A 17792-nucleotide genomic window follows, 5' to 3' on the forward strand; every position below is an offset into this window, starting at 1 on the left:
TCTTATGAAGAAATAAAAAATTGGCTTGATAATTGGATCGCTTCAAAACATCCAGATTTCTACCAGCGTGGAATCCGTTTATTGTCTGAAAGGTGAGCCAAGGTTGTGGCTTTCGATGGAGTATACTTTGAATAAAGAAAGAATGATTTATGTTATGTCCAATCAATGCGTTTTTTTTTAATCAAAAAATCCGTAAAATCATACTTGTACACCTAATATATAATTCCATACATTATTATTTAAAGTTATACAAAAGTTTCTGCAATCAATCCTAGAACGTTAATACATAAATTTTACATACAGGTGAACGAAGTCATTGATTCATTGAACGCTAAGCTTCGCTTTTAGTGTCATTAAGAGAAAAGCTAGGACAAGCGGAGATAAGTTTTTAAAAAGTCTACCCGTTATCAGATTCTTCTCAGTATTATTATATAACAGAGGGCGTGATATGTGATTTCAATTTTTAAATTTTGTGTTATTATTTTGTATTTTATTACATGTATATTTTATTTAAGTGTTATAAGGAGATACACAATTAGACTCCACTATCACTTTAAAGTTGAATTTGATGATGTGTCTTTTCTTTTCTTTTAAATTAATAATTAGGTTATTTAAATGTCTAAAAGTTTAGATTATAAATATTTTATATTATAAGATATGATATTTTTTCGCAATAAATTATTTAAAGTGCTTTAAAGACGCTTATTAGCATCAATAATATCAAATTGTTTGTCGATTTAATTTGTGATATTACGTACTTCAGTTTTAGTCTAAGATTGTGTTTCAAGATTGATAAATAATCGGTGCGCAGTTTGTTTGAACTGGAAATTGTAAAAATTCACACAATTATTTTGCACCAAGACCCTCTTGACCAAATATATCTTCACTCATTTATGTTGAATACTTCTCAATCCATTTTTACTTAATATTGTTTTATAAATATTTTATCATTAAAAGTGTGAAATGTATTAAAAATTTATGTTGCATTAATTAAAAATGGCCATTTCCTTATGCATAAAATTTATGTATCGATAGCAGTACTGTATCACAATAGCGATAGTATTGTAAGGGTAACTGAAATATTAATATACATATATGTATTAATATACATATCTGTGAAATCATAATTGTCTAAAGCCTAATCCAGACAGCACAGAATATATTTATGATAAATATTTATTATTATTTATTTTTTTAAATATTATATAAATTTTTAATACACATATTTTGGATAAAGTTTTATTCAAAATATTATTAACCTTCTGAGGACCGGCATGTTTTTGGTCGACTTTTTTATTTTAAGAGCTAAAACTTTTTTGTCAATATCATGGAGTTGAGTGGCGAAAAAGGTGGTACCATTGTCGAGTCCCTAAAGGGGCTTCCGGTCCTCCAGAGATTAAAAGAGCTAGACTAAATATTTAATGTAATATTTATGATAAACATAAATAAAGATTTCTAGTATTTTTTACTTGAATTATAATGTCTTATTAAGTATTTCCACAGCATTTACTACAAGATTTACAATAAATATTTCGTAATATTTATAATAAATGTTTATGACGCAATCTAAGTAGACCACAAAAATATTTACAAGATATTTAAAATAAACCTTATAAATATTTTGTAAATATTTTGTAAATATTTTATAAATATTATGTGCTGTCTCTCTAAGAAATAGTATCATAAAATAAAAATGTGTAATTAAATTGGCTTATGTTTTTAGAATTGTTATCTGTTCTAAAAATTATGCAGAAAACTACACATAATAACTAAAATTAATATTAATTAGAAGGATAATTTAAATAACGTTACATAAACGTGCTATATTTTTGAACAAATTCTTCCTGTGTTAAGAAATAATTGATTAAAAGTGAAAAAAATGGCCTTGACATTCTCCGAATGAGTTTCGGCCGATATTATCGTATAAGTTTCGCCTCTTAAATTGGTTTCGGAGTACAAACTTTATCGTATCGCACGAATCCGCAGTATTCGCAAGTGACCCAGAAGAGGGAAAAGTATTTAGAAGGTATACATGTCTATGATAGCACAGCAAACTCTACGGCATTAGCCAATTAACGATACTCAAACTTTGGGCTAAAAAAACTCGACGGGTGTTACTCGAGATTTAATTGCAGCGACGCTTTATCTAGACAGCTCAGAAAGAGGTTCTTCGATCAGTCTGTAAACGAATCAGTCTGTACAAGACTGGTCATCCAAGTTTACGTAGTAACGTGCGAATTACGAACACGCGAATTTGAACATGCGGACGATAAAATACGGGCTTAGGAGCCTCACAAAAAGATCCCACATGCGTTTAAATTTTCCTTCACTTTTCTCTCATTTTCTCCATTTTTTCCCTCTTTTTTTCCCTTGCACGTCGCGATGCCCGGCGCACGCGCGCTTAATAAAATGAATATCGCTCTCTCCAAGAATAACCGCGCGCTAACGCGGGGGCGGAGGTCTGGCACGAAATTAAAAGCAAAACGTGGTGGAGAACGCGATATTTCAGGAATAGACCCATGGGTAATTGCGCGAAGTAAATTCGAAGCGGAGGCAGCGCTAGCAGTCCGAGCTAGCACGCGAGAGCGTGAAAAAAAATGACGCGCGTAAATAATAATTGCCAGTCGTCCGTGCAGTTCTACCCGCATCTAATTAACACGAGATCTGGTTAATCAGCGAAAATACTAGCGGGAGATTAAACGGGAAAGAGGTTGGGATCCGAAATACTCTATCCAGCTAGATGCTAATCAGTTATTCTTTCTATTTCTGCAGAGCTTTATGAATTGTTTCTTCGAAGCTAATGGATCAATTCTAAACAGAATCGTAAGACTCGTGTTCTCGTAAAACTTGTAAGACCTTATGAACTAGTATTTTAATTTTATGCGTATGTATCGTAAGACGTACGATTATTCGTAAATATCTACGATTTCTTATAAATTTTATGGCTAATAAGAAGCTATCGGTAAAAATATCGTATAAAGGTATAAGCACTTAAAAATTCTTACAAGTCTTACAGGAATATATTACGAGCCTTATGCCTAAATTCTAAGCAGAATCGTAAGGCTCGTAACATATTCCTGTAAGACTTGTAAGAATTTTTAAGTGCTTATATGTACCTTTATACAATATTTTTGCAGATTCTTCTTACTAGCCATAAAATTTACAAAAAATCGTAGATATTTACGAATAATCGTACGTCTTACGATACATACGCATAAAATTAGAATACTAGTCATAAGTTCTTATACAAGTTTTACGAGAACACGTTATGAGTCTTACGAATCTGCTTAGAATTGATCCATAAACTTTTTTTCTATTAATTAACAATTATAAATATGAATTGGGCAAAGATCCTATTAATTAAAACAGAATTCTTATCATCATAAGTTAAAATACAAAATAATCCGTATATTATTAATTTTATTTTCCTTTAATTATATTTGATATTGTAATAAATTAGATTTAATACGAAATGTATGTGATCCCCATGTGAGATAGACTATCTAAAGGTTCGTATTAGCATAGGAATGCATGTATATATCTCTTTCAAATAACATGGGCGTGCATACATCGCGTTATCCCTGAAGAGTCTGACCTAAAATACGAGACAGGCCAGAATTGCGGGCACCGCAATAGTTCACGGTAACAGCCATATTATGAAGACTACGATACGCATTTTCAGACCGTGGCTGAATCCACGATTACTGTTCGGGAAAATAATGTGTCGTTTTCCTGGTGTGTGTGCGTGCTCGACCGTGTGCGTCCGTTAATACGTATGCACACGCGTGTTTACTTTTGCGAGCTGTACACCACAGCGCATTAATGACGTTTTCGAGATAGTCCGTGCGTTGCGTTCGAGGTCTCGGCGCATAGAAACGAAATACGGTACGCTATGTACATTTCAGCGTCGCACTCGTGTATGCACTCGTTTCGTGTATGTTTCGTTGCAAAATTGGAGATTGGAGTGGCGCTGCCAAGATCCCGGTGTAAATGGTAAAGCGAGTACTTTGTTCAAAATTAGAATAAGAGACGGCTTGATGTACAACTTCAGGTATAACAAAATATTTAATAATCATTATGACTTCTAATTTTAGTAGAGCATGATCTAAAAGATGAACTAATCAATTCAGCGTTAAGCTTCATATGAAAAGCGAGATCAGATAAGCTGTTAGATAAGCTGTACGGTTTCGTATCAGATAGGCTAATGGCATTTACACTGTAATGATAATACCTTTTAAGAACATAGAAGAAAGAAATAAACGAAGAGTGAAAGCGAAAGAAGGCAAAGAAAAGAAATAATACAAAAAATAATATAAATAAAATATAAAAATGAAAATTATACATATTATAAGAATGAAGAAAAGAAAACAGAAGATACCATTGTGAGTAGCACCTAAGTGAAAAATTTCAGCAAATTACGAAAACTAACATACTGTGTCGCAGATGACAAAAGAGTCATTCATCGGCGTTTAATAAATATATGTGTTCGAAATGAAATTTTGATATTCTTCTCGATATTTTCAATTTCATAATTGCAAGCTTGTTATATTATACGAAATATGATTCAACTTTATTATGATTGCTTTGCTTTCATGGAAAATATTGCCTGTATTTATTGCGAACGAAGCATCGTTATCGTACTACTGCGCGTTTTCGTGCAATGAAAGTACAAATATTATATACAATTGCATGAGTATGGCAATATTACGGTTAACACCAGAAACAATACCTTCCTTGTCTCGTAGACGCAGATAACGGTATTTCAGCTAACACAATCGATACCCGATACATCACAGTAGTACAGAAAATAATAACCGATTGCCCTTTCAAACGATATTGTTTTTTCCTCTTTTCTTTCTCTCTCTCCCCCCCCCTCTCTCTCTCTCTCTCTTCCTTTTTCTCTCTTCATTGCTACACAATGCAATGGTAGCTTTTACAGTCGTGCTTTTTTACTCGAAAAAACGTGAATGTACCGTTAAATCTAACGCTCAAATATGTGCTTACGCATTTTTGTATCCCAACAACGCGGTTGCCCCACGTATTAGAGATACATATATATATATATATATAGATAGATAAAAAAATAACTCTCTACTATTAGTGTGAAGATCGAAAGCGAAGGAGAGCGCGGAAATGGGTGGGATAGAGATTGGGGGAGGGGACATCATGCGGACATATTGATTTTTTGTTACAAATAGAAACGCGGGACAGACGGTACAGATAGAATGATACCAATCAAGGCATTGTTGCTATAACGCGATTGTTGGATATGAAATTTCAGAATGCAACGCCCGTGTCGCCGGATGCAATTCGGCCGTTCAGGTTTCAATCAGGCTACGTCGTTTTCGGCTAGAAATCTGGTGAATGCTATCGCGGTCTTGCTGTAGAATTTGCGAGTCCTTATTTGCTTAAAATCCGTTTTAGACAATCCACTTGCGGTTCGAGATCCGGGAATAAATTATATTTCTAAAATGTGATATGTTTGCGTAACTGATTAATAAAATATTATATTAATAATACGAACGTATTTTGTATATAATATGAATGCCAGAGGTGCGCTTATAATAGTACTGACTGATTTAATAATCATAATTCATGATTCGAAACTTTAATTATGCACGTAATTAGGTATACGTAAATTGCGGAATTCCAGTTTAGATTTGACATCGAACGTGACGTTTCCTTTATTCGTTAAATTTCTCTCGCTTATGCTGGATTCCTTTCATTACCCGCGCATATCACACCGTTCGACGTATCCCTCTCTTCATACATTACTCGCATATTATACGTCGTGGAATACTTTCCAATTGAATTTTCACGCGATCCCCTTTTACATGATGTATATGTGTGAGACCCATCATAATTTCTCACTTTGACAAATGCAAGCGGATCGATCTGACACGAGATGACCCTCTTTCTATTGATAAAGTGCCGCTTATAATAATGACGGATAGGGGATTCCTCCTCGTCAAACGTCAAGAGCACCATCGTCCTGCCTGTCTTCGATCTATCTCTCCGCTCTTCGTTCCTGGCGTTTGTTTGACAATCGCTTGAAATCTCATGGTTCGCCCACATCTCGTTCAATGCCTCTTTTTAACGTCAACGCAATGACAAAAATAATGACATATCGACATATCGCGTTAATGCCCGCGAACATTTATGGTTATTAACGCGATAGAAAATAAGGGTATGAAAATAGCTACATTGTTAAATCCTCGACAAATATTTATGATACACTACGCCGTAATTATCCTTTTCAATATATGTGATAATTTATAACCGCTACTTTAAGTTTATAATTTGATGTATTTAAATTAAATTCGTAAAACGTATTCGTAAATTCGTAAATTCGTTAAACATATTTAACTTTTAGAAATAAAAATGATTAAGCGATAAAATTAATATTTTATGAAAACTTTTAAAAATAAGTCATTTAAATTGGGGCATATCAAGCTCTTGTCTTTTATTAAAAGATTTGATGTACACATCGTACGGATGGAATAAGTAATTCTTGAATATAAATAAAAATGTAATTACACACATTGGTTTTAAATATAATTTTATACGCAGACAAAGTCTGAAATTATACTTTATTCCATTATTTTTTTCATCAATTCAATACTTATAAAAACTACAGGATTTACATCTATATTTATTTTTTTTATCCTCAGTTTATTTCAAATGTTAGTTGTTACATTCCGCCTCTATTAATTTTGCACTTTTCTTGAAAAACAACACTTTTACGCATTATAAATATAAATTTGTCGCTGGATAGGAAAAACAAAACCACTAATTCGATCGAAAAAAATTTTATTTCGACAACTGTCGTTATAGCACATGATTTTACCGTACATGTGAGTTTATGACAGCGTATCGCACACGCGCGTTCTTTCTCTCTTTCCCCTTTCTTCCTTTCACCAACAATTTCCGTCTTGAATATATTCTGCTCTATTATGTATACCTTCAAAAAAGTGCGTAATCTTGGAAATATAGATACGCCTATGCTCACTAAACAGTCGCAATCGTACGCGCGCCCTTTCGTCTCGTTACTTGTAAAATAAAAGAAATATTTTTATATACTTTTTTCTCGTTTATTTTTTTTTATATATTCGTCGTCATACACCGCTCCATTAGACGGATTCTTCCTGCGACACTAAATTACACATTTGTACATCGTTAACATCCTTAAAAGTGGTTGCCCCCTTTGGCGGGGACACGTCTTAAGGGTCGTAAACTAGGTCCGATTCCTTTATAACTTACACGCGAGCACTCGGTCTACAGGCAAATGCACATACATACCTATATACGCATATACAACGCACACAAACATGCGCGCACGCAGGATACATAATAACGTTCTCTGCTCACTTTTTGAGGTTGCCAACAATAACGCATTGGTTCGCACAGTCTAAGAAGAAAAGTTTATATTAATTCGGATCAATTCGGCAACAAAGTTTGCTTCGAGCTGCAAGGTCTTGAAAAACTACTTATACGTAGATCGATATGTAACGATATGTAACGATATGTGAATGTGTAAATATACGGATATGCAAACGCATGGATATGTGAACATGTGGATATGTAGAGAATGTATAAAAAAAATTCCAAGCTCGAAGAGAGAGATTTACATTTTGTCAAATCTAAAGACTCTGTAAAATAATCTCGTTGGCAACTCTATCATTTTCCCGCGATTTTCAAGAGATTTACATTTCCTCCTTTCATCCGGTTTTCAGATTACATCTGATGTGTCGCGAATGGTACGTACAAGTGTATGTGATATCCCTTCGGACGGAGCGCATATGTACGCGATACTATTGTTTCAAACAATAGCCTGTAGACGCCGTCGACGTCCTATTATCTTTAAAACTGAAATTTTTATTGTCCGCAATAGAAGCGTAGATATGCGCTCAGCGCTTTAAAACTACGATAAAAAATGTAAAATTGATAGAGAGGGGTTAGAAAACTCAGGTTGTATATACGAGTATATACGAATGTCTATTCTCTCCCAGTAATAAGGATGACGTATTACGGATGTGTTACCGCACGGGTTATTAACGGAGCCAACAACCTGTAGCGAGGATCTTTCGCAGGACTCGCGTGTTCGAGCCGCTCGTTGGAGCGGACGTTAAAGAGTTACTCATTAATGTTATTACTAGCGTTAACACGGAGCACATAGCCGGTTACTAGTCGCCGCAACGCGGTTTGTAACACTCGGTCTAATTGTACAAAGTGCAGCTTTTAAGGCCGAGGTCGATGCGTTACGTCGATGCGTATCTCGGGGGGCCTTTCATCGTGCTCAGGATTGCCAGATTTTTCCCTTCGAAATATAGGAACTACATAGATCACGTAAAGACAGAAAAGAAGCTTCCCAAGCAGAACAACAAGTCATTATGATATCAAAATGATGTCAAAACGACTCCAAAATGATCATTTTTCGATCGTTTCCGATTCATTTTAATATCATTTTGACGTTATCGTGACTTGTTGTTCTGTTTGGGTTGTATTTTGTAAATGGGAGCGTCACTCTCTTTTCTATTTTCAATATATTCTTAGTCTTAATTTTCTTAGTCTTAATTTAAAAACATTTAAGTTAAAAATTATATGAAATTTCAGAAATCAAATTAGATTTCTAAATTTGCAATATAACGCCGTTATCTTCGACGTTATCTTGAAATCTGGGACAATTACGTAAAAATCTCTGGCAATCCTATTCATACCTGAGTACTTGTATCAGAAATTCATTCATTTAATTCCATTCAAAAATACATCGCACCTTCGTGAACGTTATTTATGTAACAACTGGATATTTAGGTATAAATAGATGTTAGATATATTTCGGAATATCTGTATACTTCTTTTTGTAACAAATCGGAGAGAACATCATGTATCCATGAACGAAATTAACTCTTGACCCGTGATTACACATCTGGCAGTTATATGTATGTGTTTAAAATCGATTTCGTATCTTAAGACGCGATTTTAAAGTACTTTAAAATGCAAGTCGTCCTAAGTGTTTTTAAAAAAGACTAAGATATATCTTATTTTAAAATTTAATACCCTTTTGCTTGTAATTTCTGTTTGTCCACATCTCCACTAATTAAGTAAAAAGAGAGAATGTCGGATTAGAAAGTTAATCTCGCTACTTCAACCGGGTACAAAATTAACAACGTGGCGCACTATTAGAATGTAACGACAATTAATTTACCGCGCATACTTTGAAATTGTAGAAAACACTTATCACTCACACCTGCTTGTATGTACGAAGTCACTGCGAATAAATATCTTCTCTTTTATCTATCCTGTCCATCTCTGCTTCATATCATTATTATCAGGTGCTGTAAATAATTCATAATCGGTTTTCTTGTATTACTTCGCTTGTTCTCGTCATGAAAATCGTCGTACATTATTGTCTATGTACAAAACGAATCCAGCAAAATTAACACTTTGCCTTTTAATCCCTTATTCCTTCTCTTCCTGCCATTCTCTCTCTCTCTCTCTCTCTCTCTGTCTTTCTCTCTTTCACTCTCACACATGCACTTGTCCTGTTACCGCTTTAATTTAAAATACTTCTCGGTCGATTGGTAGTTACTACGATTTATTGCTGCCAATTGTTAAGACAGATAGTACTCGTTTGTTACTCCACGGTACAACAACGGGAAATACCATTGAATGCTGTATTTATATTCTGACAATAATGAGTCGTAACAACTGATGCGAACTTTGGCCTAGATAATAAAGCTATACGGCCAGTCTCGGCCACATCAATAAGAAACATTAAAATATTATAACAATTTTATAAACTCTAGTTAAAAATATTTACGATATGAGATACACATATATAGCTATAAAATTCATCTGGTTTATTTTATATCTTTTTTTTTAAGGGCTCGGAATACCTCGTCTTGCGCCCAAAATATTCTAAATCCGTCGCTGCGTAACATTACGTTAATACGCCTATGATTCCGAAAGTACGAAAGCTCGAGGTGTGTAAATTTTTACGAAAAAACCGAGCGTCGAACGTCGCGGTCACGAAAGCATATTTTCACGCTTGGAGCGAAGGACGAGCTCCTCCCAGCGAGCGAAATTACCTTAAGAAGTGAGAAAATATATGCACAGGGTTGTTTACGCTCGTCTCGTATAGCTCCTCATTTCTCGGCAGTGTTTCATATATATTTTCTCGTAAAAATATGCAAACACGTAACCGCGTTCGCGATACAATTACAAAAATTATAATGACTGGCGTCATCTTGCCTATTGTAGAAAAAGGATAAGTCACGCGAACGTGTTTAAATTAAAAACATCTTCCCCTTATGAATCGAATGATATTGACGATAACGAAATTTTCGTCTACAAATCAATTTAATTGAGCTTTATATTATCAAAATTTGGATTAAAAGCTTAATTATTTATTAAAAATTAAATTAGCTTTATATAGTTAATGTTTATTCATATTCATTAGCGTTAAATATATTTTAATTTATTCTAAGCTGTTGTTGTCAAACACAGTATTAAATTAATCGATGATAAATTATAGAAAATGTCATAATGAAACTTTAATGTTATCGTGTGCAAAATAGCACGTGGAAATGTTGAACATAATTTTAATAAATTATTCAGTAAGTTATTCTCATTAGCAAATATAAAATCGCAATGCCTATAGGACAAATATTCATGTATAGTTTTGTTTCACGCAATATCGCACGCCATGCATCAACAGTTACACAATTATTTATTTTTCGGAAAAAGGATTCCGGAAAATAAAGAATCTTTATACTGATTCGAATATCAGTAGTTTAGAAAAGTGAAATGTGAAATGAATGTCAAAAGTCAATGTGAAATGAAATAGCATTATTCCGAGTATACTTGTTAAGTTTTATTATTGAGACATTTTTAAAGCGCAAAACTTTCAAGGGAGCCAATGAGGATCACTCTTAGTTCTATGATCATCAGGGACTTACTGCGAGTGATCTTCGCAGAATAGAATTCCGAATCAAATGTCGAAGTTCGGAGTATTTGTCATTTTCCTGCATGATATAGTTTGTCATATATTAATTCTTTATAACACATAATCTCTATCGTGCTCCAGTTTCATAAATAATTAATATTTTCTCATGCCGATATTACGTTCGTGTAATTTCCCGGCGAGTTAATTCGTTAGATTATTTTATCCAACACATTTTCTAAAAATTTTCATTAAATAACGCGTGTAAATTGTGATATCACGTGATCGATACACACCCCGAAGATTCGCACTTTGATTTTGACAGTAAATCGCAATTAATATCGCGTTTCTCCGATTGGTATAGCTCGCATTGAGTTTTACACAGGTTCTAGACCTTTCACATGCCTTATAGTCGCTAGATAGACAACGAGTGTTATCACTGCGTATGTATTGAACCGGCATGTGGCGTTGTGGCACTCGGTTGTGTGCCACGTCGATCGAGAGGTATAAAAAAAAACTCGTGGAAATCAGATATAAAGACTCACTTGCACGCAACAGTTGACTCTCGACTGCTTTGAGCGATCGACATGCCGGTATATGCGTGAGAACGCTCGGAACACATTTTAAACTAGTAGATAATAGAGTTGTGGAAAAAAGGAATGTGACATTTTCATTAGTCGCACGATTTTACAAAATGTAAGAGCCACACGATTTAAGATGAGCGATTCCACGTTTCGAAAGTTAACACGCAACGACGTCCGCAAAGAAAAATTCGCGAGCTTGCATACCGTACAATTTTTTGTTAACGTCGCATATATAAGCAAAACGGCATATATGTAGAAATATCAAACGAAATTTTTTCGAGGACGAATTCGGTTCGCGTAGATTAACGAGCGGATCGCTATGCGAATGATAGGTAGAATTGAGTAACGGCGCATTCTTCAAATAGAAATTGTTACGGAACGAAAATTTCCGAGAGAAATAAAAAGAGAGGAAACAAAAACCGATTATTCGTAATCCGTTCGTTCGGATAAGACAGCAATTAAAATGGTGGACAAACAAATAAATGACGAGAAAAAACAGGACTCCGTGAATTACGTGAAACATTCTGAAAATGGGTCGCTAGCTTCACGGAGATCGTCTCGTCTTCTTTACACGCATGTACCAACATCGATTCACATCCATGTGAGAAGAATGGTAGCCGAACGGCGGTCGAGTTCGTTTCAAAGTAACGTAACTGTTGTCACTCGCTTTACATTCCTACTGAACTTTTCTCTCGTTACTTAAGACCGGTTAATTACCACGACTTTTAATTACGCGCAACGGAAGATAGAAATGATCAGACAGAGAAGTTCCGCGATCCCCCTGTAACTTACTCTCGGAATATTCAGTACAATCGTATCAGGGCTCATGCAGTCAACGTTATTCACTTATATGTCACGCGCGTATATGTCATCTATATTCGTCCTCTTTTCTCTAGATATAAGAATTAATGCAAAGTCCGAGTGGTTCAGTTCTGTGTGTACACGCGACATATCGTCCGGAGTAGCCGCACGGGCGCTATTTCCGGAACGCTGTTTTTTTTCTTTTTTTTTTTCGATATGACGGATACGGCTTCGAGATCATTGAGCAGAGAAAAACCGGTCGTTCCACACGTTACGCTGCAGAACAATCGGTGATAAACGTAAAGCGCCGAATTGCGCGCGCGCTCTCTCAGCCGCGTGCTTTTTCGACGAACGGAAAACGCGTACGCGCAAACACGAATACACACGCATCTACACTCATCCACGTATACACACACGTCCACATACGCACACGAGTACACGCTTATATACGGCATACAAAATGAATGCACGTCGTCACACTTTAGATGGCGATCGAACGAAACTCGCGACTGGCGTTTTGACTTATCGTCAGATCGAGTTAATTTATCTCTTTTAGGGGTAGGAAATTGTCTCCAAGACAAATTGATGTCTAGAGAAATGGTTTGTAACTTTGATTAAACTGTCCGTTGTCATAAAATCGTAAGTCTTTTTTGTCGCAAGTAAATTAAAGAAAATATTGTTTTTATTTTTTTCCAGAAAAAGACAGCATGTTAAATTCACACGTACGATGCATAATAAACTATAAAATAAAAAGCGGTTTGCTTAAAATTGTAAAAAATTCATATAAAAGTATTATCAAACACCAAAAAATATGACCTTTTTCGCTTATTTGTATTGAATATTTTTCGATCGATTTTTTCATTTAATATTATTTATAAAATAAAACTATCTATTAAAATAAAAATCTATAAAAAAAGAATATCCAATAAAAATCAATTTATGAAGTAAAAGATAATACATTGTTATGAAAGTTTTTCTATTGCTACGAAGATTTTATAACGTTTTTTTATAATTGTAGGTTGTCCGTCGCTTATTGATAAATATTAAACATCCGATGGTTTTCTCTGAATTAATCATTCAACATGAGATGCAAAAATACCCCTGTAGAAGTATAATAATCCGACTTGATAGTACGGTTCATTCGAATGCGTAGATCGACAGAGCCTCACTTACGTAAGATGTCAACGTCGGGTATAAGCCAACCATCAATCGCGATATCCAGCTTTAGTGATTGAGCAATAGTATATATTCGCTCGCGAGACAACGATCAAGGCCTACATATACTCTGGATTCATTGTCACAACACACATGCTGGCAAATGACACTCCACTAATATTGAAAAAGCCTTAAGCTTTAATATCAAACATCATCAATATTATTGACCAACACCGTTTTGTATTTGTTGTATAAATTTAATATGAGATACATATCTTTAACGCTGATGAATATCAAAATAAACAACAAAATTGTTATGCCACGCGTTACGATATATCGACAAAATTACTATATATACTAAATTGAATATTAAATAAAATATGAAAAATTCAATCAAGCTGTATTTCGAATAAAATGAGAATCGAGAAATAAATTTGTATCGGGTAAAAGTATAGCGAATTTTATATAGAATACTCGAGAAAAATTGGTACTACCCGCCAAGAGACCGCGATTGCGATCGAATCGAAGAACGTGCGGTCGTAAGTATGGATCCAGAGCAGCATCCGGCCGCCATATCCCTTGCTCGATCGTTTTCGCGAGGCTTCGTCTCGGACACGAGAGCCACTCAGACCAGCTACTCGAAGCAACAATATAGGCTCGCCGGTCCGTAATCGTGAGAGTTTGTCGACCGAAGCTTCGAGGGAATAACCCGATGTTGACTCAACGAGACTACCTCGTGTATTCTCCTAATTGAGATCGCGCCATTTTGCCAGCGCGAGTTTCCCGTCCCGCCGAATAAATAATTCCGTGAATTCGTTCGCATTTCTGTTATTTTTCTTTCTTTTTCTCTTCCCCTCTTTCATCAAATTGACTAGAAAAAATCCGCGAGAGATACTCCGTAGTTTAAGTGTCGTTTCTCGCTTCCTATGCAATTCTACGCGCCAGCCTCATCGCCGGAAACGTGTACTGCCAGTCTCCGTGCTCGCCGTTTATCGTCTTAAGAGGAGCTATCTAATGCATTTTTTATCCGGGAGATTTCAGCCTCCCAACTGACTCAAACCGCTGTGGCTTAGCCATTATACAAATGTATTACCCGTCGATATTGTGCTGCACAACCGCCCAGACAATGACGTGGTTGGCGTAGCGTATCGTCATCACTTCCCTCGTCCCTGGCTTGGTGCACGTTGTGTCAGTCGTGTGTATGCATTTCCTGTATGCACTCCGTATGCGCGAGACATCGCCTTGCAATCGACTTTCATTGCCGCATTACACAGAATGTTTCCAGAGGAAAGGCCAATATTTTGAAAGACAATAATGTCAATCGTTGCGAGTATAAGAGAATCTTAATGAATATATATCTAAATTTACATTCTCGAGTTTGTGGTTGGATTCTCACGAGATCACCGTGAACTTGAAAATACGTATAATTTTTGCGTATTCGATCGTAAAATTTTATTATCAATCGCGGTATTTACGTATTCTTAAATATAAACTTCCGTGAGTAGCTTCAGAGTTATTCAGGACGTACATACTCATCTCCCTCGCAACGACAGATGTCGTCATCTTTCAAACGTCGACCACTTTTTTCGGAACATCCTGTATAGGTTAACATTGTCGATATCGAACACTGGAGGCAATCCTCGTCACACAAGTGCAAACGGAACCGAACGTCTACCAATTGGTCGCACCACACGCACCGCGCACAAAGACATCTCTAACTGTGTCACTAATTGCCGTCGACCGCCTCAAAGAGATCGCACCACTACAAACGCTCAATTGCAAGGGTTCGTTTACGATAAACGAATGAGCATTGATGATGGTTCTTAAATTCGAAGGGGCTCAGTCGTCATTTTTACTATTCGCTTAAGCGCATAGTTCGTGTTAATCTACTTGACACAGTCGACCATGTAAGTCATTCGAGCGAAACTTTATGCACGGCGCAAACGATTCTCGGTGGCCACGATGTCAATCTCTTGTAGTAACGATCCACGCGTTCATCGACCTCTCGAAAGCTTCTTGCATACGCCTAGCGATTCGATGCGCGTACTTTAGTTATGGCAGTCTTGTGCGTTGTTCACGTCTTGTATGGTTCAATTGTATCGTACCTTTCCGATTGCAAGGTGCTATCGCTCTTGCTAACTTGGATGGTATCAAGTTGAATGTGAAACTGTATAATGTCGTATCTCCCATCACTGTACGTAAACGCGATTGCGAGCGTAACGCTTTCGTCCAGCTGTAAAGAGTAGTCTGTGCACAACAATAATGACGCGTTAGCCTTTGATCATTGTCACACTGACGCGATCACACTTAAACGCAAGATCCGTCCGGCACATTTTATTCCTGTTCACTACTGCCCGCCCGGCACTCGTGAGGACAACTCTTTTTTTTTTCCATCTCCTTCATTCTTCTCTTAGCAGTCGGTGTCGTCCTCCTGGTGCCGTCTACGTAGCTCCAGATAACGGTGCCGGGCATCGCAGTAATGAAGTAGCGGTACCTAGACATCGGTACCGGTGCCCTCCTGATAACCCTCATCGGGCGAGCTGCGCGTGGATCCCAGGACGCGTTTCAGCGCCGAGACCGGCGGCAGCACCGGGACGCCCTTTTGCCAGACTCTCATCTGCTTCGCGCCGGGTGGAAATTGCTCGACGACCGGCGCGACCACCGCGAGCTGCTCCTTCGATGGGTACACGTTCGCCGAGACGGCGGACGTCCTGCCACAACTGTCCCTCGCCTCCCACAAGCAGCTGGTGTAGAGCATCTTACCGGCGTCGTCTAGCGCTTCGACGTGGCCGTAATCGGCGACGCCGTAAGGCGTGATGTCCTCGGTGGAGCCGCGCCGAGTGTCCCTGATGAGATCCGGATTATCTATCGGCATCAAGGACGTCGTCGACGAGAAACACCCGGCACCCGGCATCGCCGCCACCGCGGGCTGATTCTGGTCGTCGAAACGGCTGATTGTGCTGTACTCGCTCTCCTGCATTACGGCCGCGTGTGGTCTCTGCACGTAGCTCAGATGTAGCGACGCGGGTGGCTTGGACTCCAGGGCGAACGACGTCGTCTCGATCTCCTCGTGTTTCCTGCGGGTGGTCGAGGTTGCGGACGGCGGGTTGTTGTCACCGCCGCTGCTGCCACCACCGCCGATACCGTCACTGGACGCCGCTTCCATCGGCGCCGACGACTTCACGTCCTTCAGCGGCATTCTCCGCAAACGAATGAATAACACTAGAATGATGAGCAGGATGAAGAGTATGAGCACCACCAACGCGGCCGATATACCCGCGATCTGGCCCGAGCCTAAAGTCGACATGCCCGCCGTCCTTAGAGACACGTGCAGGGTGAAATTTGCCTCGACGGAGCCAGCGGGGTTCTCGGCGACGCAGTAGAACTCGCTGGAGTCCGCCTCCTGTGCGTTGGTCAGAATGAGAGTGCTCCGCTTCCTGAATTGGCCCTCCTCGAAGATGAGGATCTTTTGATAGCTGCTGAAAGCCGAGTGATTGGTCAACAACCGGCCGTTCCAGTACCACTTGACGTCTGCTGGTGGTATCGCGCTCACGCGACACACGATACTAGCGTTCTCGCCGATGGTGGCCTCGGCATAACGGCTGGCTATCAGCAAAATCGGGCGGCAGGCAAAGTCGTCGATACCGAGGTCGGTGAAGGCACGATCGAGCAACTGCTGGGGTCCGTGACATACGGGCGCCACGATGGTCGGTAGATTATGCTTCACCAGCCACATCTTCATCTCACGTAGATGACAATCGCAGATCCATGGATTTTCGTGCAGCTCGATGCTAGTGAGCTTGTTAAGCGGCTCAAACGTACCCGGGTGCAGGGTGGATAGTTCATTGTTGCTCAGCTTGAGACTCTCGAGCATTTCCAGTCCGCGGAAACCTTTGGCCTCGATCTCGACGAGCTGCGTGTGCGACAAATCGAGCTTCACTAGATTCGGCGTGCTCTTAAACGCGTGCGAGCGAATCCGTTTGAGCGGGTTGTACGCGAGCACCAAATCGCGCAGGAATGGCGTGTCGGTGAAGCTCAAACTCGGCACCACGGCCAGCATATTGCTGCTGAGATCGAGCTCCACGAGATTCGTCAAGCCGGCCAATGCCTCGCTATCGATCCGATCGATACGACACTCACGCAAGTAGAGACGCTGCAGATTCGTCAGCCGCACGTGTATAAATATGTTGTTTGGCAGGTGGCAGATGTTGTTGCCGCTCATGTCCAGCACCTGGGTCTCCGGATCGATCCACTCCGGTATGCTGGTCAGGTCGCGATTCACGCACTCCACCGTGCGCTTCCCGCTCTTC

General features: G+C 38.4%; 1 protein-coding gene across 1 annotated transcript in view; it reads right to left on the minus strand.

The window, feature by feature from the left end:
- Nucleotides 1-15324: 15324 nt before the first annotated feature.
- LOC108727683 (leucine-rich repeat-containing protein 4B) overlaps nt 15325-17792 on the minus strand; it is a 2567-nt gene continuing 99 nt past the window's right edge. The window contains exon 2 of the mRNA XM_018455881.1: nt 15325-17788. Within this exon, the coding sequence (XP_018311383.1) occupies nt 15977-17788 (1812 nt within the window). The 3' untranslated portion in view covers nt 15325-15976. The remainder of the gene's footprint in view (nt 17789-17792) is intronic.

This window comes from Mycetomoellerius zeteki, unplaced genomic scaffold (genome assembly GCF_001594055.1).
Source record: "Mycetomoellerius zeteki isolate Tzet28-1 unplaced genomic scaffold, Tzet1.0 scaffold52, whole genome shotgun sequence".
NCBI lineage: Eukaryota > Metazoa > Arthropoda > Insecta > Hymenoptera > Formicidae > Mycetomoellerius > Mycetomoellerius zeteki.